This window comes from Lissotriton vulgaris, unplaced genomic scaffold (assembly GCF_964263255.1).
Source record: "Lissotriton vulgaris unplaced genomic scaffold, aLisVul1.2 SCAFFOLD_656, whole genome shotgun sequence".
Lineage (NCBI taxonomy): Eukaryota > Metazoa > Chordata > Amphibia > Caudata > Salamandridae > Lissotriton > Lissotriton vulgaris.
This window is the reverse complement of record NW_028250642.1, coordinates 414,319-440,857: the sequence shown is the minus strand read 5'-3', so window position 1 is coordinate 440,857 and position 26,539 is coordinate 414,319. Positions and strand designations below refer to the sequence as shown.

At 42.9% G+C, this 26,539-nt stretch overlaps 1 protein-coding gene across 1 annotated transcript in view; it reads left to right on the top strand.

Annotated features, from left to right (window-relative positions):
• The window catches only part of CHST15 (carbohydrate sulfotransferase 15), a 418,011-nt gene that overhangs the window by 217,247 nt on the left and 174,225 nt on the right, over positions 1 to 26,539 (top strand). The window contains exon 3 of the mRNA XM_086950617.1: positions 21,432 to 22,272. Coding sequence (XP_086806743.1) covers positions 21,859 to 22,272 — 414 coding nt within the window. The 5' untranslated portion in view covers positions 21,432 to 21,858. The remainder of the gene's footprint in view (positions 1 to 21,431; positions 22,273 to 26,539) is intronic.

The following is a 26,539-nucleotide window of genomic DNA, read 5'->3' as shown; positions in this document are numbered from 1 at the left end:
TCAAATTGGCAGTTTAAAACTGCATTCAGGTTGCAATGGCAGACCTGGGACATGTTTTAAAGGGATACTCATGTGGGTGGCAAGATAAGTGTTACAGACCCACTAGTCCCATTTAATTTCTAGCCTTTGGGTATATTGTATACCACTTTATTGGGGGCTTAAAGGTAAATGAAATATGCCAATCAGGTGTAAGCTAATTTTACCATGTTTTAGGGAGTGTGCACAAGCACTTTAGCACTGGTTAGCAGTGGTAAAGGGCACAGAGTCCTAAGGCCAGCAAAAATGAATTCAGAAAAATAGAAAGGGTGAATACGAAATGTTTGGGGATGACCCTGCAGAGAGGGCCAGGTCCAACAGCTTTGATTGTCTTTCACTGCAAAACAACGTATCAGTAGCACTTTCTGAATGAAGCAACTACCTAAAAGGAGAGTTTAGGTATTCAAGCATCTGTTGCATCTTTTTCAGTTTGCACTTCATTTTACACCTCTAACCTTCATAATAAGTCATTCCGTTCTCTAATTTTCTCTTCCAGCAAGCAGAACTCCATGGTTGCTGAGCCTATCTCAATGCCCAAAAATATGATAGTCATGGCTGATCCATCTATTTTCTCTAGGGCCAGCAGCACCCCAAAGGTGCCAGACACTTTTCCAAACTCCTTATCAGGGGGGCACATTATCTGTGCTAACCTCTCCCAATAACCAAAAGAAAATCGTTAGGAGTAGTGCTGCACTAGCTCAGATCCTGCCTTGTTCATAACCACTTGGCTGCTAAGGCAATATTTTACTCTTTATTGAATTTCCATTGAAATCAATGGAAACTCCATGACGAGTTACCCTTGTCATTAGCGGCGAAGAGGTTAATTTTTCATTCCAAAAATGTAATTAACATCTAAAAAACATTACAAGTCACGAGCAACCCATTGGCATAGTTTTGTCCTCAATATCTGTCCGTCTGAATCCCTCAGATGAACCAGCAATATCCAGAACCCTCACTTTATGTCTGCTTTTTCCATCTCGGCCTCCACTCCACATCTTGGGACTATCTCAATGACCTTGATAATCCTATTATATCATACAAAGCATTTGCACTGATTCCAGGAATCATTAATCGACCCCCCTCCCCTTCTGGCCACAATAAATGGTGAATATGCCTGAATTCCCTTTTTAACAACTCTTGACCTGTCTCTTTGAAGCACGGTACCAGCAGTTGCTTCCTGTTACAATTGCATGGTGATATAAAACAAGCTCTTTTATTGTCCTTTTAGGATGCTGATCCAATTTTTGCTGGGGTTCACCACTTCAATACCCCTGAGGTGGGGGAATTGGAAAAGGCACATGCAACAGTGCATATCTCACACTGCTTCATTGTGACAATGAGCCTCATATGAGCCATCTACTGCAGCCAACGCTTGTTGTCAGTTTGACCCCACAACTTTGACGGCTAAGCCTCGTATGGCCCTGAACTTTTTTTGTATCTCAATGAGGCCGCGCCTCCAAAGCTTATTTCTGAAGTTCTAATCACATATGCATATTTGAACAGAAACTCACTACTCTCACAGTACAACTTATAGCACATATTGGCTTAAATTGAGCCTGCTGCTGTCCAGGTGTGTATGTTTGTAGGGACTCTGAGGCTCGTCAACTCCCTCCCTCCCACCTCCAGATCCTTCCTGCCCTTGGTCTTCTTCATGCTAGTCATCTAGTGACGTCCCAGCAGAGCAGCAATGCTCAATAGGTGCAGTTTTACCCCAGCTGCAACGTCTGGTCACTTCTGACCCACCCTCGCTGTTCCCCCTGGCCCGAAGTAAAGCCAAGGACTGCTACCTGAGTAAGAAACCTTGACCCAGAACAGAACCGTGTGTGTGGCCACCGAAAGCCAGAAGAACAAAATACACAACTGGCAAAACTCAAAGAGACCCCAGAGTCACAAAAGAGCTTGAACATAGGAACACCCTACAAAGGAACAACTGCAAACACACCCTAGGATCAAGGCAACAACACCATTATATTAAGAGGCAGGAGAAGAACAGAAGAGGCCTAGTCCATGCAAGAAAGTGGAAAGAGATATATTAAGAACACAGCTAAGTAACAGAGCATAGAGAACATAACATCAGGAAAAGGCAAAAGCTGGACAAGATTGAATCTCTCTGGAGGCCAGGTGGTGAGCCCTGTCAAACTTCTTTCCTGGGCTGTGCCTCGCCTGGCCAGTATACTTTTTCATATAGCGCCTCCGTATATATGAATTGTAGTTCTGTTCTTTCAAGTTTCTCAGACTAAATATGTGCATTCTTTTTTGGGGTGAAGGGAATAACCAAGCCCATATGAGTGTTTGTTGTAAATGGTATTTACCACACCTCACAGCTGCGGCGAGGAAGGCAATTGGTTGATACGTTCCAGGGAAGGTTGTCTACAGCAATAAACGAAAGGTAGGAGGCGCACTCAAAAGGATCAAGGAGGCAATGTTGTTATTCAAAAAAGTTCTCTTCTTTATTTCGGTAATTATACCAGATAAAACAGCCAACGCGTTTCGTTACAGTACGTAACTTCGTCAGGGCATAGATTCAAACCTTCAAAACTGGCCCAAAGAGACAGCAGTAGCGTTCCTGCATGATAACAGGGTTATCCCTGTTATCATGCAGGAACGCTAATGCTGTGATGAACTTCTGGATGCTACTTACAGTTAGAAGGTGCTATATAAAACTTTGGAGCCCTCTAAACTTAACCGCTACTTGAAGCCTAGCGATAGGAGAATAACCATATAGATATACAACATTCATGAAACTGATACCAATGCCACATCGTTATTATTCTTCAGTGGATTAGGACTCTCTAAGTATATCTCATTGCTAATCCTGCGCTATACAATTGGGATCTGAAAACCTGACGTGATTGAACTTCCACATATTGAGTCTCTTTGGGCCAGTTTTGAAGGTTTGAATCTCTGCCCTGACGAAGTTACGTACTGTAACAAAACGCGTTGGCTGTTTTATCTGGTATAGTTACCGAAATAAAGAAGAGATCTTTTTTGAATAACAACATTGCCTCCTTGATCCTTTTGAGTGCGCCTCCTACCTTTCGTTTATTGTTCAGCGTTCGAATTTGTGCCTTAGGACAACAGGCACTTAGAGTGTGCAGCACCACTATTATAAATTTGATAAATATTTTTGTTTTGGTTGGGCTTAACCTTGGTCAGGTTGTCCTGTTCTTCTTGTTCTCTCAAGGTTGTCCACAGCACACTTCCTAACCTACCTAGGGCTATGATGTCCTTGCGGCTTTCCTGGTCTCTACTAAGAGTGCATCAGGGAAGCAGCACCTTGTGCATGAAGGTCCTGTGTCTCTCGTGGTTCCACGGGCCAGTGCCATTGATAGCAGACATGGAGTGGGGCTCGCTAGTGGCTCTTAGTTCAGCCTGTCCAATGGAGACTGCTGCTACAAGCAACCTGTGCTTGTGTAATCCATAAAGAAATATATTTCAGCATAAGCTATTAGGAAATGAAGTTGCAAGCAGCGTTAGTGTACCCCAAAGAATTGTATAACGTATAGACAATAGACACATAACACGCATTGTATAATATGAAGTTGGAATAGTGAAATAAAACATTTACAATAGACGAAAGCTTGCCTTAGCAGTATAAATGTATTGCAAACTTGGTATGGTGAAGCCTGTGCCCAGTCTAGGCACCAGTCCAGCATGATGTACGCCATTAAGAGGTTGCAGGCCGCAGGACAGAACTGCAATGTGTCGGTTGCATTAGGAGTTTGGGTTGTTGGCGGTCTTCTATTTCATTTACATTATTTTCTCTTTATCTTCTTATAAAGAGAGGGGTAAAATATCCTTCAGTCATTTCATACCACTTTTAACAGAGAGGGCGGGCACCCCATTATACATATAATCTGTGCCTTTGACCTTTGTTTCCTCTGCAGAGAGGTACCTTTCAGTGATTTTTAGTTCGAGCTCTCTCGACCTATTGTCACCCAGTTGCTCCTCAAGGGAGATAGAGCGGTGCACGAGCAGACCAGGCTCTGTGGACGCTTTTACGCAGGCCGGCCGAAGGCACGCATACACACACAGACAGACGCGCAAACAGACACACACACACACACAAACACACACGCACACGCAGTCACACAGACACTCAGACACGCAGACACACAGTCCCACATACACAAATACACACACCCCCACGACTAAGCCCCACTTACCGCCTCAGCCGCAACTCCTGACTTCTGCTGCCACCGCTCCTCTGGGCCGGCCATCCACTCCGTGGGCGCATAAGGCGGAAGTCCCGCCCCACGACAGCCGTGAGCGTGCACATCCCGACACCGGAAGTTCGGGAGAGTGCACGCTCACGGCTTGTTCTGAAAAGAAACTAAAATCAAATGTTCAAATGTATTTTTGCTAGCTTATTTACAAAAGTAGCCCACTAAATAAATGACAACATGATATTAAAAATAACTTTGATTTTGGAATGCCTCTTTCTCTTTTCTTGGAGGCGTGGCTACCGGTACTAGTCGAAAAGGCAATAAAAAGCTTGGGGCATATTATCAAGCCTGTGCGCTAAAATTATCGCCGCTTTATCGGCCGAAAACGGCCGATAAAGCGGCGATAATGGGCTTGATAATATGCTCTATGGAATTCCAATCGAAGCACATGTTAGATGTGCTTCGATTGGAGTTTTCGGCCGATAAAGCGGCGATAATTTTAGCGCACAGGCTTGATAATATGCCCCCTTGTTTTTAGTGGCTTTCGAGATTTTCGTGGAATTACAGCCTTAGCATGCGCCCCAAGCTGATCCCTTCCTGTTCTCTTCATTAACACCACAAGCTCCTGATAGAGCCCCGGCTATTCAGGCGACATATTAAAGAAGTATTTATGTCCCGCAACCAGGAAGTCACGTCAATTTATCACTGGACTGTGGTTAACATTGAGGCACAATGGTGGGGTTCACCGGGGGTAAACATCAAGAACAACGCAGGGGTCAGACACCTCAAGACAATCTGCGGGGACCAGTGACTTCCCCCGCTCACAATGTCCCCGCTGACCAAAGCCAACTGGCCGCATTGTTCTGGCGGCTGCAGGGGGAGTCACAGGGACTGACTCGCAGGCCAGCCGAGGGCCCTCGGCTTCATTCACCCCAAGGGAACAATTCACCGCCAGCGCTTAGGAGTCGGGCCGTCCACAGGTCGAAGGCAGGTGTAGGAACTTAGCAGTAAGGGAGGGACCTGCACAGCGGTGTAGTTCGATGATTTTAATCCAAATAATAACTTTGTAGCGTGCCAACGGGGTCGAACGCTGTCTGTACCTCACAGCGGAAATCTATAAACTAGTACAAAGCTCCCCCCATTTGGAAGGAGACACCCTATTGCACAGCTTGAAACATAGACAGGGTTGTCTATAAACAGTTCATCAAAATTGATTCCACCTCATGTTAGGGTTCCAAGAGTATTTAATACTTCATCAAAAGTTCAACATAAATCAAAGTTCATGAATTTTATCCAACGTCAACATAATCCAGTCATATATCTTCCCCAATGCATTTCGGGCTGATGAAAAAGCCCTTCCTCAGGGGACAACTGGACTGTTTTTAAAGGTTTGCTATGCGTCACGGTATATGGTGATACAGCTTTCAAGACGCGTAACCATCTGCGTGTCAGGAACCCCAAGAGTGCTTTCGCCCGAGGGCGCTTATACCGGCTTGTGGTTGCAGTCCAGTTGTCCCCTGAGGAAGGGCTTTTTCATCAGCCCGAAATGCATTGGGGAAGATATATGAATGGATTATGTTGACGTTGGATAAAATTCATGAACTTTGATTTATGTTGAACTTTTGATGAAGTATTAAATACTCTTGGAACCCTAACATGAGGTGGAATCAATTTTGATGAACTGTTTATAGACAACCCTGTCTATGTTTCAAGCTGTGCAATAGGGTGTCTCCTTCCAAATGGGGGGAGCTTTGTACTAGGTGTAGGAACTTAATCAGGGCTGCTCGCCAAATTAGACATGTGCAGCACACAATAGTTCGGCAGGTGGCCCTCGGCCAATCGCATGCTCCAGCGGGACTTCTCTTTGTGGGAAGGGGCCTCATTTCTTGTTAATGGACTGGGGTTTCCGCTAGCAGCTCATGCAGGGTCACATGTTCTATCAATCAATCAATCAATCAATCAATCGTACAATCGGGCAAGCGTCCTATTGATTAGTTGTAAACATCTTCCCACTGGTTAGGAGCTTGACCAATAGGAATTTGTAAGTGGCGCTGGGTTTAACAGTGCACAAAGTACTGAAATGAAAGAAAATACATTTTACAAACCAGCCTTCTGACCCCATGTCTTCAGGGTCTCTCACAGACAGGACTGACATTTTACAGCACAAGGGATTCTGGGACTTGAAGTTTCAATTTTCATGTAACAATTATTAAACTACAGATGCACTGCTAATATCTGCAAATTTTATTGGAGAGCATGTCTCTTAAGATGCAGTTCCAGTTGCCTGGTACACCATGTGCCATATATTACTAATTACTATATTGCCTGCGTGTGTGATCACGTGCTTCAGTGCACCCGTGCGCCTCTGTGTATTAGTTTGTCTGTCTCACGGGGTGCATGTGTTTCTCAGCGTGTGCTTGCATGTGTGCCCGTTTGTAGTGCGGTTTCTATGTATGTCTGTATGCGGGTGTCAACAGGGGGTAAAATACCTTGTCATTTACAAAGCCAGTACTTGATTAATGCTTCAGGAAGGGGGGAAAAACACTTTCAATGCCAATAGCTCAAAACACTGTCATTGCGAGACCTATTGCATTGTAAATGCTTGTTTCCGTTCTTGCTGATCTTGGTTTCCTCTGCAGAGAGGCACCTTCCGATGATTTCTGTTCCTGCTGATAGAGACAGTGGAAAGACTGGGCATAGTAGACATCTTTGTAAAACTCCAAGTGCCACGCTCTTTCACCCTCATTGAGGTGCCTAAATTCTAATATTTTCCCTGAGATGCATAAATAACGTGCAAAGCAGGGAGAATTCCACAGCATACTGCACAATGATGCACAGGAAACCCGGCGGCTCCGGGTCAGTCCTTTAGAGGCATATCTATCCTTTTTGATGGATGTCTGCCCTTGAGCAGGCCATGACTAGAGAGCTTGTTCTTTTTAAACTGAGCACCAACCTACATCCGGGGCACAGTCGGATAATATTAGCTTAACCACATCGCACCATCCCGTGGACAGCATTACCTTCTAGAAATGCGGTCTAGAAGACAGTCGACATCTGCCACGCAGTTGACGAGCAATGAATGAGCCAGCTCGAAGAGTCCTTCAGCAGAGCCATCCGTAGGCCCCACAGATGCTTTCCTGGAACACAGATATTTCATATTAAACAACATAACGCGTTACTAGTCTCTACCGAAGAGGCTGAATGCCGGAGTGTGCTGAGCCTTCTTCGAGCAATGCCTGAAATGTTGGACATGAGTGTGTGGACTCAACGCCTCCATTTACCGATTTCCACGGAGTGGCCTCGCGCTGAAGCGTGGCTCAGAAAGAGCACTCTGTTCTACCGGAATGTTATGTCTTGTGATGTCGTAGGCTGGTCCTGGTTTTAAGTTTTAATTACTATGCAAAGTTTGGTTTGCGGTTTTCAGCTCCCACAGTAGCAGGGGTTTCTGAAATAACGGAGTGCTGCGCTTTCATCGCTGATCCCTGTCTGCCAGAAGTTACTTCACTTCGGTTGCGATCTGCAGGAAAAAAAATCAGGAAACACAAGTAGTGTGTATGAAGACAATTTCTGCATCGTGTATTGAGGTGTTACGTCGCTGCTTTACAGCCCACCCTTATTCGCTCACGCGGACAGTCTCGAGGATCATCACACCACTGCGTGGACAGCTCCGTGAGTCTGAAGGTGCGTGCGCGAGGCCGGAACAGGGTCAGTCAGTCACATGTGAATGAATGAATGCCTGGTTACAGAGACTTGAATAGCCCCGTACTTCCGTTATTATGAAATCGCAGTAAAACTGGAGTTCTTGATGTCTCAGTCACACAGGGTAGTTTACATATTTTTTTTTATGTGGAACAGAATATCCAGAAAATCAATACAAAGTATGTGCGCATAATATTAGGTTAACACTACTGAATTAATTGCCACAACGCCTTTGATTCCACCTTGCGCAAATATGTATCAGTAACAGACGGATTTAAGATCAAGCAAACTCAAATCAATGCTATTAAGCTTTTCTAGATGTATCAAACTAAAAAAAAGGACGCAGCACAAAATTGTATCGTATTTGTGTCGTAATTCCGGTTCTTATAAGTAAATCCTTTCTGGGTAAGGAGATAACCATCATGGTGTAAGGACTGTGAGTAGAAACACTGGGACTAGGAGTCACTCACTCAATCAGTAGATTCGTTGAGCCCTTCTTGTCACCCGTGAGCAGTGCCTTAAATGGGGAAAAATAAGTGCAGGTACTCATTAAATTGAGCTAGGGTCGTGGCTAGTGAGCAGGGCTAGAGGCGGGGTGAAGCATGGTGATAGACATTTCTATCGAGTATTCATTTTGCCCTTACATTTCCGTTGGTAATAGTTTTAAACTTCCTGTATCTGCAGATTAACATCTGGATATGGTAATAGAGGATGGTGTGAAGATCTGCTGGGAACAGGCCCTAAATCATAATAGAAAAAGCTTTTAAATGTATGCAAACCAACAACAGCACTATTCAGGCTAAAATTCAGTGTGCCTCAGAACAAGAGAGACTTTTGAATAGCAGCATTTCAATATTACAAAACATGCTAACTCATTACACAAAATGAAGGCCAAACTCAATATGTTAATCTTTTCTTGTTTTGCAATATTTGCATCTTCTTACTATGATACTGTTCTTACTTGGTTGCATTTGGCAAAATACCTATTTATTCTAGAGTGCATACACACATTCACACAGAAACAAGCAGACATACACACATAAAAGTATTCTACGCATTTCTTTAAAACTACTTCCTGAGATTGTCCCGTTTCTCTTCATGTCTGAGTTCCACACGCACGCACACAGATACTCTCAAAGAAGGTTCAGTTGAGGTTAGTCCTGCCTTACTTCACAGCAAGGATAGTGTGAATGCAATTGACAAAGCAGGGCCTGAATGAGCCTGCTCATTCAAACACAGCAGGGCGGTGACATTTTTAACACCTGGGCATCCCTTGCATAATGCAAATGAGCCGCTGCTGAATGGTTCAGCAGTGACTCAGCTAAGAGATAGCGAGGCGCTTTTGGCTGTTAGAAGAATGCCGTACAGATCTGCTCCGCTACGATACCCTCGAGCTCCGCTGCACTAGCATCAGTGACCTTACTTCATGAGTACCGGTACTCTCCTTGGCAAGTGGAGAAGTGCCGGTACTCAGATCGGTAAAAATAAGAAGTGCCGGTACTCAGTACCGGTGAGTACCGGCCCATTTAAAGCACTGCCCGTGAGGGTATCCGGGTGCTGGCAGGGTCCAGCTGATCAGCCAAATAGCCAGGTTTTCAGGGACTTTCAGAACTGTGCAAGAGATGGAGAGTTTCGGAGATGGAAGGGTAGCTCCTTCCATGTTTTTGCTGCTAGGTAGGAGAAGGAGCGACCTCCACACCTGTGACATCGGATGTGGGAGGTGAGAGTAAAAGGAGTTATGGTATACGTTTCTTATTAGGCAGGGGCAGATTGGTAAGGTGGGCACTCTGGCTATGGGCAATGAGCCAGTATCTTAATTGCAAGGTGGGCTGCTTTTTTAGCCAGCATTGTGACCGATTTGGGCGGTGTCTGTGTTGCTCAGATGCTGCCAGTAGCCCAGTATTAACTGCCTTTTACCAACAGGGTGGAGGTGTAATTCCCAATCTCTCGCTGGGCGGGTCCATTAATGTATGTAGATTGAGGTGGGGCAGGGGACCTTAGCAGAAGTGGCCTTACTTATATTCAGGTGTGGTTCACCATTGTGAACTGCTCAGTTCACAATTTGTCATGGGGACATTTGCATTTTTATTTATCTCAGTGAAGTTAAGAAAACATGCCTCTTTTAGAGAACCCACTCCGCCCTCCTGTTTTCATTATACTTACAACACTGAAGCTGTTCTTTTTTTTAACGCGCCTTGTCCTATTTTTTATCACAATCTAACCCTTTTTTTAGGGCTTCAGTCCTGCCTTGGTCTTACATTGGCCTGAAACAGCAAACAAAGGCATTCCGCAACAGGCAGGCAGAATTTTTCCTTTGCTTTTAAAAAACAAACAGGTTCAGTTATGGTTTAGTACATCGTCCACCAAACTGCTGGGGTAGCGAAGGTCCCACTTGCACCAGCAGCCAATAGTCCAACTCCCAAATTGAGAGCCTCCTTCTTCTTTGGATGGCCATTTTTGCTGAAAGTGCTCCTATCAATATTTTTTTTTTCTGAACCAAGTCTGTTCTGTCGGCTCAGCCGACCAACCTAGGTTAACTCTATGCTCATATGTTTTAAAGTTTACATTTTGTTTGTATAAGCTTTCTAAAAATGCTATTTGAGTCATTTTGCGCATGGATCACCTTTTGTTCACATTTGTTAGGTTGACCTACCTTTAGGACATTTTATTGCTTAATATAATAACTGAATGGGATTATTCTTCTGCCTGGGCTGCTGTTACGGTACTTTTGCAATTTTTAAACAAAATTGTGTTCATGTTGAAATCCTGTTTCTTTAATCATTCATTGACAATTTTAATTATTTATTGCTCACACAAATAATAAATTAGGTTAATTCATATTTCCAAAGCACACATTTTTTTCTTTCATGGTAGATATTAACTCTAGGTTTACTTTTTGGATTATCTGTGTGACTCTTAATATTTTCATGGTGCTATTCTGGGAGGGCATTATTTCTGAACATTTTCCTGCACGTTTATTTGTTCAGAAACAAGTCGCGAGAGCAGTGTCTGTTTCTGAAAAAATACAAATTGTCCCTGATGTGCATGAAGTTTTCTCTTTGCACCGAATGGGCATTCCTGATTGTTCCTTCTCAGTTCTTCCATGTCTGGCATGGGCAGGAAAAATCAACTTCAGAAGACCCAGTCTAAATATGGCATGCATTCTGACTTGTTGATGGGCGTGCTGTAGCTTATGTGTAATGAGCTAAAAGTTTCCGATGGTAGATCCAGTGGACACTGTGCCAACAGAAACTTTGTAGTTCCCTCACCCCTAAATTAGGGCTGGGAACTGCAGGTTAGCCAGGGCAATTTATCTTCTGGTGCACAGCAGATGTTTTCACCAAATGCTTAAAGAGCCCCAATAACTCTCCAGGCAGATTTCCGAGGTAGGGGCCATCACACTGATCCTCCTTCATCCCAAGGGCTGATCTCATTAGGTTGTTTTGGAAAAGGAGCCTCTTACGACATTCGTCCTCTAAAATGATGTTTTATGGGAAATTTTGGAAATTCAAACATGCTTTGCCAAGAGCTTCTGATCATACCTTACTGCCCACTTCACAAATATACTTGCAAAGTTATGTGTGCCAGCAAAAAAACACCTTGGGAAGAAAATGTCTTAATCCTGATTCGCAAAATGAAGATTGATGGAGTATTTTATTTGTAATTGCACTTGCAAATTAAAAAAATTGGCAAGCAAGGCTGAACTGCCGTATTTACAAGTTTAGGGCTAAGGACAGGATTTTACACCTTTTGGGGTAGAATGGCCTTCTCAAGTGGCTGAATTCCTGAAAAGTCTAACATTTTCGATATTTGCATATCTCTTGCAGATTGTTTCACATGGAAATACATGTTAATGAAGGCAAGATTAATTGCCTTTCCAAAGACAGAAAGGAAAGTGAAACACCTGGTTTGTAATGGTGGCGTTTCTTTCCGGAAGGCAACATTTTCCATGTGATTAAAAAAAGTTACATTTGCTACTAACGCATTGCTCTGCTGACACCAGAAACCTCGGAATCATCATTGACAACAAGCTCACCATGAAATCGCATATCAACACCATCACCTCCACTTGCTTCCTCACTGTGCGCATGCTATGTAAGATATTCTAGTGGTTACCCCTACACACAAGACGCACAGTGACACAGGGCCTTATCACCAGCCAACTGGACTACGGCAACGCCCTCTAAGTAGCAATCACCACACACTTCCTACAGAGACTCTAGACCATACAGAATGCCACAGCCAGACTCATCTTCGGCCTTTCCTAATGAACCTACATCACATCCCACCTCAGGTAACTCCACTGGCTCCCCATATGGAAGCAATGCAAATTCAAGCTGCTGGCCCACACAAACAAGGCTCTACACAACCAAGGAACTGCATTAACCACTGCCTGAACTTCCATCCAGCGTTGAAAAAACTATGCTCCACCTTCCTCTCACTTGCCCATACTCCTGCATCTGCCAAAACAGAAGCGGAGGAGCTCCTTCTCCCACATTGTAGCAGCAGCAAAGACCTGGATCAGCCTCCGCATGCAAATCCGGACCATCACCTCACTTCTGGAATTCTGACTGACCTCAAGACATGACTGTTCGAATATCCATCCGGGGTCTGCAAGTGCCTGGATACCCTATTGGGTGATAAGCCGTGATTTATAAATCCTGATTAATTGATTGATTGAACCCACACAAAAGCACCATATGTATGTGTGTAGTTTTCAACCAGATGGATTTTCTGGATGAATATATATTTTGCACATTGGACAGCTTGAGAACTCTACAAGATTTCTAAGTTTCTTTAAGTAATCCTGGAATCCTCAGTGAATCCTTTGAAATTCAGAATCTATTTCAAACTTTGGAGCAGATTTCTGACTTTTCGCATTCGGCTGAGTTTTAAAATTTAGAGCCACTCGTAATACATAACACTAATGAACATTTTCGTTCACCATTTTAAAGATACACTTTATAGCTGCATTTTTTCACAATTGTGTCTACCTTCAGTGAATTCAACAAAAAGAACCCGATCCTGAATCTTAGAGGTATTTATTATCCCATCACCTGTCTGCTATTGTGTGTGGATATACCTAAATCTCCCAAATACATTATTTTCATAGACAGGGTGTGCCTCCTTGTCATCTTACTAAAAACCGTTGTGTGTCTACCTACGTCTTCATAGCTGCCATCCAGATGCCATGCTAAGTGTCTGTGAAAAATGTGCGTGGGGAAGGAAGGAACCTCACGGGAGCAACCACCAGGGAACTACTCTTCAGTTTGTTTCTCTTATCATCATTGGCTCCTTCCAACCAAAACAAGAAAGTGGTGTAGAAAGTGTAAATGATATTTAAAAAACACAAATAAATTGTGATTCTGCCTACCTACCTCTATATTAACCCGACCCCCGGGGTAAGAGAACCGCTATACAGTGCTCTACCTTGTTAAAAATGGGTTAGATATCCCTAGCTCAATGATACTTTTTATTCTTGCTGGGTATCTACTCCTATTAAAACCTATACTCTACAGTTGAGCTTCGTTTTAATCTATAAGAAGCCAACCTGTTTTGGTGCCTGTCTTACTTGGTCGGCAACTTCTTCAGGGCTGGGGGTTTTATCTTGCCACACACTGCTGTGAATATCCAGCGCTCAAATCTTATTGTGGTCACCTGCTGGCATACCTGTGGCCACCCATGTATTGGACTTAACTATGAGTCCTCTTTGGTTCGTTGCAGTAACTGTATGTCAACCGTCACCTGCGATAGGCTAAAGCTCAATAGGGCTCCTATTTTTGGGGCATTGGGCGTCCTTGTGGGACCCCCTGAGCAGGCTAGGGGGTCAGGGTGTTTCTACAATTCACTTCCTCTGCCAGCGAAAGCTTGGTAAACCCCAACTGGTGCTTGGTTGTTGCTTCACCTTCAGGCTCACTCTCCGCAGCTGAGCCGAGATCGGATTCTGATACTGAAATTGCCCTTGCATCCCTCGCCGTTTTATTTTGCACATTATTTACTCTCGCTTTGACTACATCATAACGGCGTGCTGTAGCCATGTCTAAAATTTCCCATGGAAAATTGCATGGGCAAAACACGTTTTGGGACCCCCCTTTTTCTTCGGCCCCGCTTGACGAATCACCCTGAATCTTTCAAGATAGCGGACCCCAGCGCCCCACGAGTTTTGAAAATTTTGCGAAGATTCGTCAACCGGCGCCAAAGTTATTGGGAATAGAATGTTGCGATTGTCCTATGGTAACTAACGACCGCTAGTAGGTAATGCACGAGCACTTTACAAAATTATTTGCACATAAATGACTCCTAGTGACCAGTAGGATATGAATGTGACTTGTGGTCAGAGCGGAATTAAAAACTAGTTGTTGCAGGGCCCACATGGGCAGTATCAACAATTTGCACAGCATGGTTGAAGATCCTTAAATTTAAAGTAGTTATTTTGTTGAAAGGAAATATTCATTCTAGAATGGGCTGCAGTACTAATTTTGAATCTTGCACTTGCAATTGATATTATTCTGCAGACATAGATATATATATTTTTTAATCAAAAATGTAATTTTTAAAATGTGTAATAATAACATGAATTATGAGTGATTTTACCATATTTATTCATTTTAGAATTATTCAGATCAGATATTGCACTAAAACTGTGATTCTGTATAGTTACTGGGAAGTATGTATTCAATGTTGTTTACTATTGGCTCTGATTAATCCTTGCACTAGCACTTTAAATACTGGTCACCGCCTAACGCAACTTGACATGTGATCAAGCTTCGTTGGAAGCGAAACGCGTTATGGCGGCTGGCTGGCTGGAAAATAAAGCACCGTGATTGAAGCACAGAATCTGGGTCTGCTTTTCGTCATTGGTAACTGAGTCAGGAGCCTTGTTTTTGGTAGCGAGTTACTTATATATATATATATATATACACACATACATACATATATTTACTCCAAAATGCCGATTCCCTCGCCTATCGTGCCGGCGGCCCTGACAGGGTGGCAAACCCCTCCAATACTCCACACACGTCTCCTCTGTATCACGATAATTATAAACGTAAAACACTGTTGGGGCTCAGTTTAATTAAGGGTGTTTATTTTTTCAAAGCAACAGAAGAAAAACGTCCCAACGCATTCTGAAGCAAAAGCTTTTTGGTCACGGGTCAATTTACGTTCACCATCTTACAACATAAATACATGTGATCAAACCATCATCATGAAAATAGGAATTCATAGGGCACTGATTATCTAAAGCTATATTTGGCGGCCATATTAGAAGGTAGTGGAGTTATTAAGTATACCATTACGTTTCTAAAACTGGAGTTCAATCTGTTACTGAAAATAATACATGTTTTAGTGATAATAAATTTTTTAATTTGACAATTCTCTCAACAAAATGAGGATAGTATTTCAAATTTTTCTCTCATTTTCAGATCAACCTTTACAATTCCCCCCATGTGGGTAATGTACAGATCTACTCTTCTGTAACACCTCAAACAGGATTTTCTTACAGTTCTGCCCCAGTGGGTATATACTGATTTATGCAATCCTCATTATAGTCCTGTTCTGCCACAGTAGGCCATATGATAGCTCTAATCATATACAAAACATCACCTTCTTGAAGTGCACACTACATATACTCCACTGTGGGACAATAAGCTCTTTTGCATTCTTCAAGCCCTGTGTAACCTACAAAATATAAAAAAACTGTATTAGATCAACTAACATATTAAATTAAAAACCTGTAAACTTATTTTCTTTACAACTCATGTCAAAATATTTCTCCAATTTCCAAAATGTAACAAAATACTAAAACAGTAATAATTATCCCAAATGTACAGATAGTTCTTCGTCCCTATTCAAATCGTTTGGAAACATAGTTTCATATTTAATGATTATCTTGAACTCTAATCTGCACCACATTTGTGTTCTATTGGCCCCTCTGTCTAGAATTGGGATTCTATCCAGTATGCAAAACTTTAACAAATGTGTATATTTACTGTGTATCTCTTTGAAATGTTTCGCCACTGGATACTGTTTATCTTCATTTGTAATTACTCGTAAGTGTTCAAGAATTCCCCTTTTGGCTTTGTGAATAGTACTGCCAATAAAATACAGTGAACATGGTCATTCCAAGCAGTATACACAAAAGTCAGAATGATATGTTAAGTGTTTACCAATAATGAAAGCTTGTTTTCTCTGAGCAAGTTTCACCTCCTTACAATTGTTACTATTCCTGCAGGCGTTACATGCACCGTAGGTATAGAAATCTTATATACTGTCTTGCTGCGAATCTCATGTAAAGTGCTACAGCACAACACATCCTTCAATTATGTACACCTTTTAAAGGTGACTTAGGCATATCACCCACTGATTTTGCTTAGGTTTCATCAGTTTGCAGAAAATTCCAGAATTTATTAACACTTTCCTTGAGATCCCACGATTGGGTACTGAACTCAGTTATACATCTAACTGGTTTCTCCTCATCAGTTTTAGCCTTTTGTACCAAAAGTTCCGCTCTCTTGACATTTTTAGCCCTGGTATATGCCTGTTCAATGACCTTTCTGGAATAGGCCCTTTCTATAAACTTTCCTCTCATTTCAGAGATTTCTTTATCAAAACGTTCCTCTGAACTGCAGCAGTTTCTTCTGGCTCGGAGTAGTTCCCCATAGGGAATAATTTCAATAAGGTTCTTTAGATGACAACTAGCTGCATGAAGTATGCTATTACCTGCTGTTTTTATGCGGAAACGTTTGCTCTCATGCTCTGTAATTTGTCATTGCATACTCTAATTTTGAAATTCAATCTCGTGGGACTTAAATGACTAGTTAAGAAAAGTGACCATATCATCTGCTTCATGCTTATGTACTTTAAGCAGCCCTAAAAACCAGCCAAAACGTGTTTCGCGCTTCTTCAGGGCTTTAAGTTATAAATCATGAGTATTTCACGCTCTCCCTCTGATTCAAATATTATTAACTAATTCCATCAGTCTATGTTATCTCATCTGATTCTGTTGAGCATGTCACATTTCTTAGATTCGTTCCACTTAATAATAGGTCCTTCTTAAATGGTATTGTTTTAAAGATCAGATTCCCCTTGATATGGGTCTACAACCGGCTGGAAGCCTCTGATCCGTCTCCTATTTCAAATACTCACAATGTATACCTTAAAGCCCTGAAGAAGAGCCGTGGAGCGCGAAACACGTGTTGGCTGTTTTTGTGGCTGCTTACAGTATATAAAGGCTGTTTTGAATGTATTGACATGAAAAAACCTGAAGAAAGAATAAAAGAAGCTTAAGAAATTAATCAATGAGAGGTATTGTGAATAGTTGTTGAAATCTCAATACTTTGTGTATATATATATATCTATATATATATATATCTATCTATATATATATATATATATATATATATATATATATATATATATATATATATATATATATATATATATATATATATTACACAACAAAAGAGGCGGCACAATCAGGATGTCGTTTTTAGCCTTATTTATTTTAAGACTTCACCCCACCAACGCGTTTCGGCCTTACTCGGCCTTGCTCACGGTTGGTTAGTCCCTCTACTGTGTTTGCATTTATACTAGCCCATAGTCAGCCATTTATGAGGCATTATGGGATTTGTAGTTACAGTACATTTCAGTGAAAAAAATAAATTAAAAGAAAGAAAGACTTTGCATGCTTTTAAATCAAAGCACTATGGTAACAGTTTTATGACATTCTTAATATTGGGTATAGTACCCTTGTCCTTCATTGATGTTTATTGTTTGTTATTGAGGGTGTAGTACCCAATTCTGTTCTGAGGTTATTATTATATCGAGGGCTAAGGATCTTTACAATGCCAACGCATACGGAGGTAAAGAAATAATTTATTGAAGAATGGATAGATAACAACACCCAATGTTCTCTAAATATGATGCGCATTCTGGTGAAGCATGCACGCATTGAAGTGGATGAGATCACACAAAAAATCAAAGAGTTGGAAGACAATATAACAAATGACACTAATCAAGAGGAAGTCGTCAAACTCCGTAAGGAAATGGAAACCAGACTAGACTCCTATGAAAATGAAATTGAAGAACGCAAAGAGCGTAAATTCCACTGGGATGAACAGGATTACATTCATGGTAGAATTTTGACTTTTGCCAGGAAATATGACAACCTAAAAAAGAATTATCCGATGCAAAAACTAGCATCAAGTGCAAGTGAATCCAGCATTAGTGATGATGGCTCAACACGAAGCACCTACCAGTCAAAAAACTGGTCAGTTTTAGAGGAGGTCGAATTGTTCAATCTGGAAAAGAGTATTGCGAGAGGCGGAGGAAGGGGAAGAGGAAGGGGGAGACAACCATACCCCAGACACAGAGGAAGAGGCAGGGGGCCGCAAAACCAGACAACCCCCACACCAGCGCCAGAAAAACCCGCAGGGCAAAGCGAAGAAAAACGTCAGTACCCCCTCCGGAATCGCAATCCGAGGCCAACTTAATAATAAACCTTTCAGACCACCAACTGACAGAGACTGAAAAGCGTGTTTTGAACAAGGGATTATCATTTTGTCCTGAAGCTCACTTTGATTACACAGAAACAAGGATAGACTTCTACAAATATGTGAGAAAGTTGAAATTAGCAAAATTGCACGCCAACAAACAAACAGAGCTTGTTAATACTGTGGATGAGAGTGTGGATAAAGTCCTTTTTGACACCATTGCAGATATCCCAGATATGAGAAATAGCTTTGAAGCACTATTTGACCTGGACGGGGCCTCTATATCGGATGCTGAACTGTTAGAGGAGTTAAACATCCCAACAGATGCAAGACCGGCCACCGGATTAAAAAGAAAATCAAGGTACTACCCAATACTATCACCAGGGAATAAAATAGATTTATTCTCAGAAGCAATAATAAAAGAACTGGATAATCTCTTAAAAGTTAGGAACAAGACACGCGAAAATCTTTTGAAAAATGAACGTGCAGCTATCAAGACACTAATGAATAACGACAAAATCACCATAAAACCAGCGGACAAGGGGGGCAACATTGTCCTCATGAAAACATCTGACTACACATGGGAGGCAATGAGACAACTAAATCAAGAAAACAATTATCAAAAACTGGAAATGAACCCGTATGCAAATATGAAGAAAGAACTACAAGAACATCTGGAAGTGTGGTACAAAAATGGTTTAATAGATGAGGAAGAGAGAAAATACCTAACTATTGACCATCCAATAACACCGTGTATATATTTTCTCCCGAAAATTCATAAGACCCTAGATCAACCACCAGGGAGGCCCATTGTCTCCTCATGCGGATCACTATATGAGAACATTTCCAACTATGTTGACAAATTTCTAGCCCCCATTGCCCAAAGTCTTCCATCGTACATAAAAGACACCGGTGATTTCTTGAGAACTCTGATGAATGTGACCTGGAACCCTGAATTTCTGTTAGTAACAATTGATGTAGTCTCACTCTACACTTCAATCCGCCATGAAATCGGAATGCAGGCCTGTGAATATTATCTCAAACAACGCAACATCATATATCTAGACCACTCGAAAATGCTAATGAAAATGATTGATCTTTGCTTAAAGAACAATGTCTTTCTCTTCAACAAACAACTATTCAAACAAACTTGTGGCACCGCTATGGGCATTTCTCTATCACCGAACTATGCTAACATCACTATGGGGTGGTGGGAAAAAACCATAGCATGGAATGAAGAAAACCAACAAGATCTGGAACGGATAATGTTATGGGTCCGTTACATTGACGACCTGTTCATTATTTGGCACGGTACAAACGAGCAGTTCCAAATTTATTTCAATAAACTGAACAAAAACGAAGTTGGACTACAATTCACTTGTAACACCAGCACACAGGAAATAGACTTCTTGGACACTAAAATATATGTGCACAAGGAAAAGTTGGAATCCACTCTATTTCGAAAAAAGACAGCTACAAATAGTGTGCTTCACGGTACAAGTTTCCATCCCACACCCCTTTTACGCAGTATACCGTACGGTGAATTCACAAGATTGAAGAGAAATTGCTCAGTACCAGAAGATGCAGAGAAAGTCATTGAAGAGAGCAAATGCAGATTCAGAGCGAGAGGCTATGAAGAAAGAGTGTTAACCAACTGTAAAAGAAAAATCAACCTAAAAACACGTACTCAAACACTGATGGAACAACCCAAAAAAAGTGAAACCCATACACCTCCAAGACTAATAATGACCTACAGTAAAGAAAGTTCAAACATTGCCCGCATAATGAAAAAATATTGGCATTTACTGACAAAAGACCCTGACATTGGCACCACCATCGGTAACGCTCCACTAATAACATACAAAAAAAACACTTCACTCAAAGACTTACTGGTGAAAAGCCACTTCCAAGAGAAACCAAAACAGAATTGGCTGGAAATGCAACGGAAAGGATTCCAACCTTGTAACTCATGCAAAGCGTGCAAGATTGGCAAAAGCATGAAAGTGATCGAGAAACCAAATGGCAAGTCAATGAGAATAGAACAACAAATCTCATGTACCTCAAAAAACGTGGTATACATAATTGAGTGTAAGTGTGGAATGAAGTATGTGGGGTGCACAACCTGCATGTTGAAAAAAAGAATTTTGGAACATATCCGAGCGGTAAAAAACTCCAACATGCAATATGCCACTGCAAAACACATGAGCGCATGCCAGAACGGAGATTGGCGACAAATGCATTTCTTCGGGGCAAAGGTACTGGATAAAATGGAGAGAGGTGGTGATGTGGTTCGAAGACTACGACAGATGGAGTTGCGCATGAAAATCAGACTCAGAACTAAACACCAGAAGGGGATGAATTTTGGAGAGGATCTGCATATTCACCTGGAATAATAACCTCAGAACAGAATTGGGTACTACACCCTCAATAACAAACAATAAACATCAATGAAGGACAAGGGTACTATACCCAATATTAAGAATGTCATAAAACTGTTACCATAGTGCTTTGATTTAAAAGCATGCAAAGTCTTTCTTTCTTTTAATTTATTTTTTTCACTGAAATGTACTGTAACTACAAATCGCATAATGCCTCATAAATGGCTGACTATGGGCTAGTATAAATACAAACACAGTAGAGGGACTAACCAACCGTGAGCAAGGCCGAGTAAGGCCGAAACGCGTTGGTGGGGTGAAGTCTTAAAATAAATAAGGCTAAAAACGACATCCTGATTGTGCCGCCTCTTTTGTTTTGTAAAATTGCCTGGGTCAGGATCCGACCCCTAGGCAGAGCACACACTGCTGAGCGCGTCCGTATGGCTGAAGGATCACATATATATATATATACACATACATACAGCTCTGTGGAATGCTTTAGCATATTGTAATGCTACAATGCCAAAAGACCCAGGAGGGCAGTGAGCGCTAAGTAAATGCAGCCAGTCAGTTTGTAGTAGTCACCTGTATGAGGAACAGATTGTTTCTAAAATACTAATTAATGTTGGGTCTCACACGATTTCCATTTTGTTTCATTTCAGACTACCACGCCAGAGCATCACAACAACATCACAAATTCCACTCCAGGCCCTGTCCTTGTTGGCTCATGTCCACGGCTTCCCATGGCTTGCTGTTTTTGACATCACAGTACACGAGATAAACGCCCTCCTGAATCCTTGGAAGGTTCCCTCATTTCCTGACATCAATCTCTGTACTGAGTGCACAAGGTCTCGAATGGACGAATCTAAATTTAAAAGATGAACGTTTACTTTCTGTTGATTTTTGGATTTTATGTCTTAAAGTGCGAACTGTATTGTCCTGAACAGGCATGATGCCTGTCCAAGGAGCAGCTACGTAGATGATGATGAATCTGCCTTTATTTGGGCTGTGCGTAAAATGCAGTGCCTTGTTTCCAGGCAGTAGCCTGGATACAGATAAACTCAGCCCCTCAGCAGAGGAGTGTGGTCAATGTCCGGACCTGAAGCAGGTGCACTTAGCAGACACATGAACCTGCAGGCAGTCTTGGAGATGAGGACAGAGCAGTTCCCCGGCCGGAGTGTGGGCACACACTTGAGTAGAGGTAGACTGCTCAGCCTTTTCTGTGGGCTCCTTGTCGCGGTCCTGGTAGTGGGCTCCTATGTGCTGCCTGGGATTGACCGGGAGTTGCTGCTCAGGCCATTCCACTATGCCTCTGCTAACCAGACAGCAATGGAAAGCAATGCAAATGACATAGAAGAACAATGCCAAGATTTTGCCATGAACCTCTCCTGTGCCAAAGCCTATTGCAGCATTCGGTTCATTTCTAGGGTTGCCATGTCTCCGTGGGAGTTCGACAAGAGGAAACTTCCAAAACTTGCAGAGCTGAAGGAGCAAGAGCCACACGTGAGTACCAGTTGAGCTGCCTACAGCAGCTCGGGAGGCACAGTCTATTTCAGGTTTATCATGGATGGGAAGAGCACAGTAACCAGGGATCTCATTCTCTGAGTGCTGGTCTAGTTCAGCTACAAAATTAAGATTCTGTTGATCCCCTCAACCCCTGATGAATCTCCCCATTCTGCAATCCACAGATCTTCCTGATTCACTAATAAGCACAATCATGAAGTCAGGGATGTCCACAATCAGTGACCCCCCCCCCTCATTCAGTGATTTCTCATTTCTCATATGCGGCTGCCTAAGTGAGCATCTCTCCTGTTATTGGAGATCCTCCACACCAGCACTCAATTAATTCACCCTCATGTTGCCAACAAACTCTATTTCCTGCTGTCAATAACCTTTCCCTTAGCAGTCATTGATCAATGGCATCTCACCTCCAGTTGTTTGGCTACCACTTGCAGAGATCATCCTCTGCAGTCCGACTTGTCCATTCTGCACTAAGTAAGTAAAATCCCTCCACGTTGCCAGCAAAGTGCCCCACCCACTTGTTGTAGCGACCCCCCACTACAATCAGCAGCTCTCCCTCCTAACGTTAATGATCTCTCTCCTTTAGCAAACAATATCAATTTCCTAAGATCTGGTATCTGTCACTTTTGCTGCTCTCCCACTCCTGCATTCAGTTATCCTGCCCCCTTAGTCAAGTCCACTTGTGCATGTTATTGTGCTTTGCATAGCGCATCCCTGCCATTGGTATGACGCTCTTGCTGCCTATAATGTGTGTTATGGCATGGCTCTCTGTTGGGTGGATTGTGTGCTGCATCTGTATTCCAGGCTAGCTACCTTATAGATTGAGTTTTTTGAATCACAGAGACTAGAGTCAGAAATGTATTTGGTGCCATAGCTATGCTATTGGTTGTGTCTGGTTCCTGGGAAGGATTATTGTCCTGCAGTTAGTTGGTGACTTTATGGCAGTACCTATTCACCAGGGGACACTACGTGCCATAATGCACCTGCATTAGGGTGAAAATCCAGATCTATCTCAAGTTATGGGTGGATATGCAAGCTAGATACTGGATTTGTATAGTGACATGGTGTAAAAGGTCAGTTAGAATGGAGTCAAATGTTCTTCACACTTTAGTTGTTTGCAAGAGGACCCAGCTGAATTCAGCTGGGTCCTCTTGCAAACAACTAAAGTGGTGTTGTAGTCAACGTGGGAGAACTATCAAGATTTTGTTCCGTACTCCAAAATTAGGGTCTGGAGAAAATAATATGGTAATATACCTTTCTGTGTATTGTATTCAGTTAGGTAGGCTGTGGCCTATAGTCATTCATTTCTCTTGCCCCTTGCTGATTAGCAACCTTAGCGGTTGCCTTTGAACTTTGTAAGAGCCATCTTAAATTGGCACAGGACTGCATCCCTCCAAGCAAATTAGGTTTCCAGATGAAAGTTTAGGGCTAGAAACAGTTGTATTTTTTATTTGCGAGTAGTATTTGTTAAGTGAGAACCTGATCCTGAGGAAAGTTACTGTTGTACATAGCAAGTGCCACACATGGATACTGCATACACATGGTACATTTGTAGAGGTTTACACAATCACACCAAGGTTAGAGGATGTGCATGCTGGTTGTTTTACCTTATGTAATGAGTGACCAAAGACCAAGTGTGCTCTGGGTACAGGTCATGAGCCAGAGACCGCTCGTGGACATCCTTCTCATGCAAATGAGATGGCAAGCTCTGGTGGAACATGACTGTTTTTAGACTTATACTAAATTGGAGTTTTAGATAGGAAGGGAGGTCATGGTTTTGAAGGGTAAGGAGAAAGGCTAGTTTCTCTGCTCTTTCTCTTTTGGCTCTCTGGATTTCATTTTTCAAGGATCTCGAGGATGTGTTGTTTTTTCTTTGATCACCTAAGATAACAAGTTTGTTGGTAAAGTAGTGTAGCTGGTTACCGTTAAATACTTTGTATACGACGCAGTATACTTTACAATCCATAAAGAGTGTAGAAAGGAAGCGGTGTCACATTTTCTGTACTGAGTGATTAGGTCAGTGGCGGCAAGCATAGCTGGCATCAAAGGGATGAGCATGAGCCTCGCTCGCATGCAGATGGGGAATGCGATCGTGAACATGTGAAAGTTTACAAAGCATGGATGTCAATTCATCAAAATCTCAAGGGGTGGCACAAGGGACATCATCTGCACTTTGACCCTGAATTCTCACAGGAAATGACATCATATGACATTAACCAATCACGGCAAGTGACATCATGGAACTGGATGGAAAATTATTTCTAGAACACATTTGAAACGCAAAGGAAAACCTCAACTCCTGCTAAAAAGGATCCACATATGTTGCCAGTAGCAAATAGTATTCCCACATATAGGGCTGAGTTAAAATGAAATGGTTTGAAGACTCTGATCAAATGCCATACAGTCAGGCTCATAGCCCTTAAATGAGATATGCATTCGCTCATATGAAAATGTATATTATGTTTGACTGCTCATTACTAGAGAAAAGTGATCAAAATGTAGACGTGTGCAGGGTAGCTGCTGGTAATAGTAGGCATATAACGTGCGATTCGTCCCACCATCCTTTGCCTCCCTTTTGGCCCACCACAAAAAGGCACTATACAAAGTGTCTGGTTTTCACTGCGTAGTCTTTATTATTCTCAGATAACACTCTTTATTTGTTGAGGCATTGTCAACATTATACCAACTTTATTAAACCAATCCAACACACATTGATACATTGGGTTGTGCAATGATTGTTTGCACCACAGGTTACCATTGTATTTACAATACAAGATCTCCAGAGCCACCTTGGATGTGGGTTGTACCAGCAGGCCACAACCCATCTCCATTGCTTCCATTCCAGGTAACTCCCTGTCGTCTATGCCCTAGACGCTGCCGCCTGGTACTGCTTTGCGCCTTTCCTTGCTCACAAGCTTTCAACCCCCTTTCACCAAATTGCTTCTTCCAAGCACCGGCATCTCGGGTAGGGCCGGAGAGTCAAGGACCACCAGCAGGACGGCCCCCTCTCCCGCCAGCCCGGAGCCCCATGGACTGCCCTCCCTGTTCCAGGATGAGCCAGTCCCCGCCAAAAGGAGTCCCCGCCATTTTTCTTGCCCGGGACCCCGCCAGTTCTACCTTTAACAACAGGGATGGGTGGGTGGGAACTCGCTTCTAACTGCGACCCGCGGCGCCCGAGGCAAGAGGACAAAGAGGGCTTCTCCCTCGTGCACAGGGGTCTTATTCCCTTCCCCGGGGGAGGCTGCCTGCGCACCTAAGTGACGCACTACAAGCTTGCCAGCCCTACCTCCTCATATTTCCTGCTGACCACTCCCCTGGGCACTGGCCCAGCCTCTCTCTAGCCACTTCCTCTCGCACGGAATGCCACTAAAGGCCCCCCTCCCCTAGACGCGGGGGGGGCCTCTCATAGTAGGCATATAACGTGCGATTCGTCCCACCATCCTTTGCCTCCCTTTTGGCCCACCACAAAAAGGCACTATACAAAGTGTCTGGTTTTCACTGCGTAGTCTTTATTATTCTCAGATAACACTCTTTATTTGTTGAGGCATTGTCAACATTATACCAACTTTATTAAACCAATCCAACACACATTGATACATTGGGTTGTGCAATGATTGTTTGCACCACAGGTTACCATTGTATTTACAATACAAGATCTCCAGAGCCACCTTGGATGTGGGTTGTACCAGCAGGCCACAACCCATCTCCATTGCTTCCATTCCAGGTAACTCCCTGTCGTCTATGCCCTAGACGCTGCCGCCTGGTACTGCTTTGCGCCTTTCCTTGCTCACAAGCTTTCAACCCCCTTTCACCAAATTGCTTCTTCCAAGCACCGGCATCTCGGGTAGGGCCGGAGAGTCAAGGACCACCAGCAGGACGGCCCCCTCTCCCGCCAGCCCGGAGCCCCATGGACTGCCCTCCCTGTTCCAGGATGAGCCAGTCCCCGCCAAAAGGAGTCCCCGCCATTTTTCTTGCCCGGGACCCCGCCACAGGGTGAGGAGCCAACTGGCGCTCTCACCCTCCCCCCAGTAGCTACTTCCTCTTCCAAATCTGGTGCCAAAGCCCCCAATATAGAGTAGAGGAATGATCCAACCCGGCATTCCTGATCACCAGGAGACTCCTGCAAATAACCCTGTTAATACGCTACCCAGACTGTTAATGTTGGCTCATTTATGGAGAATGTAAACTGCTGCTACGCGATGTACTGAGATAACAATGCCTCCCCAGCAAGTGCCAACCGCTGCAGTAT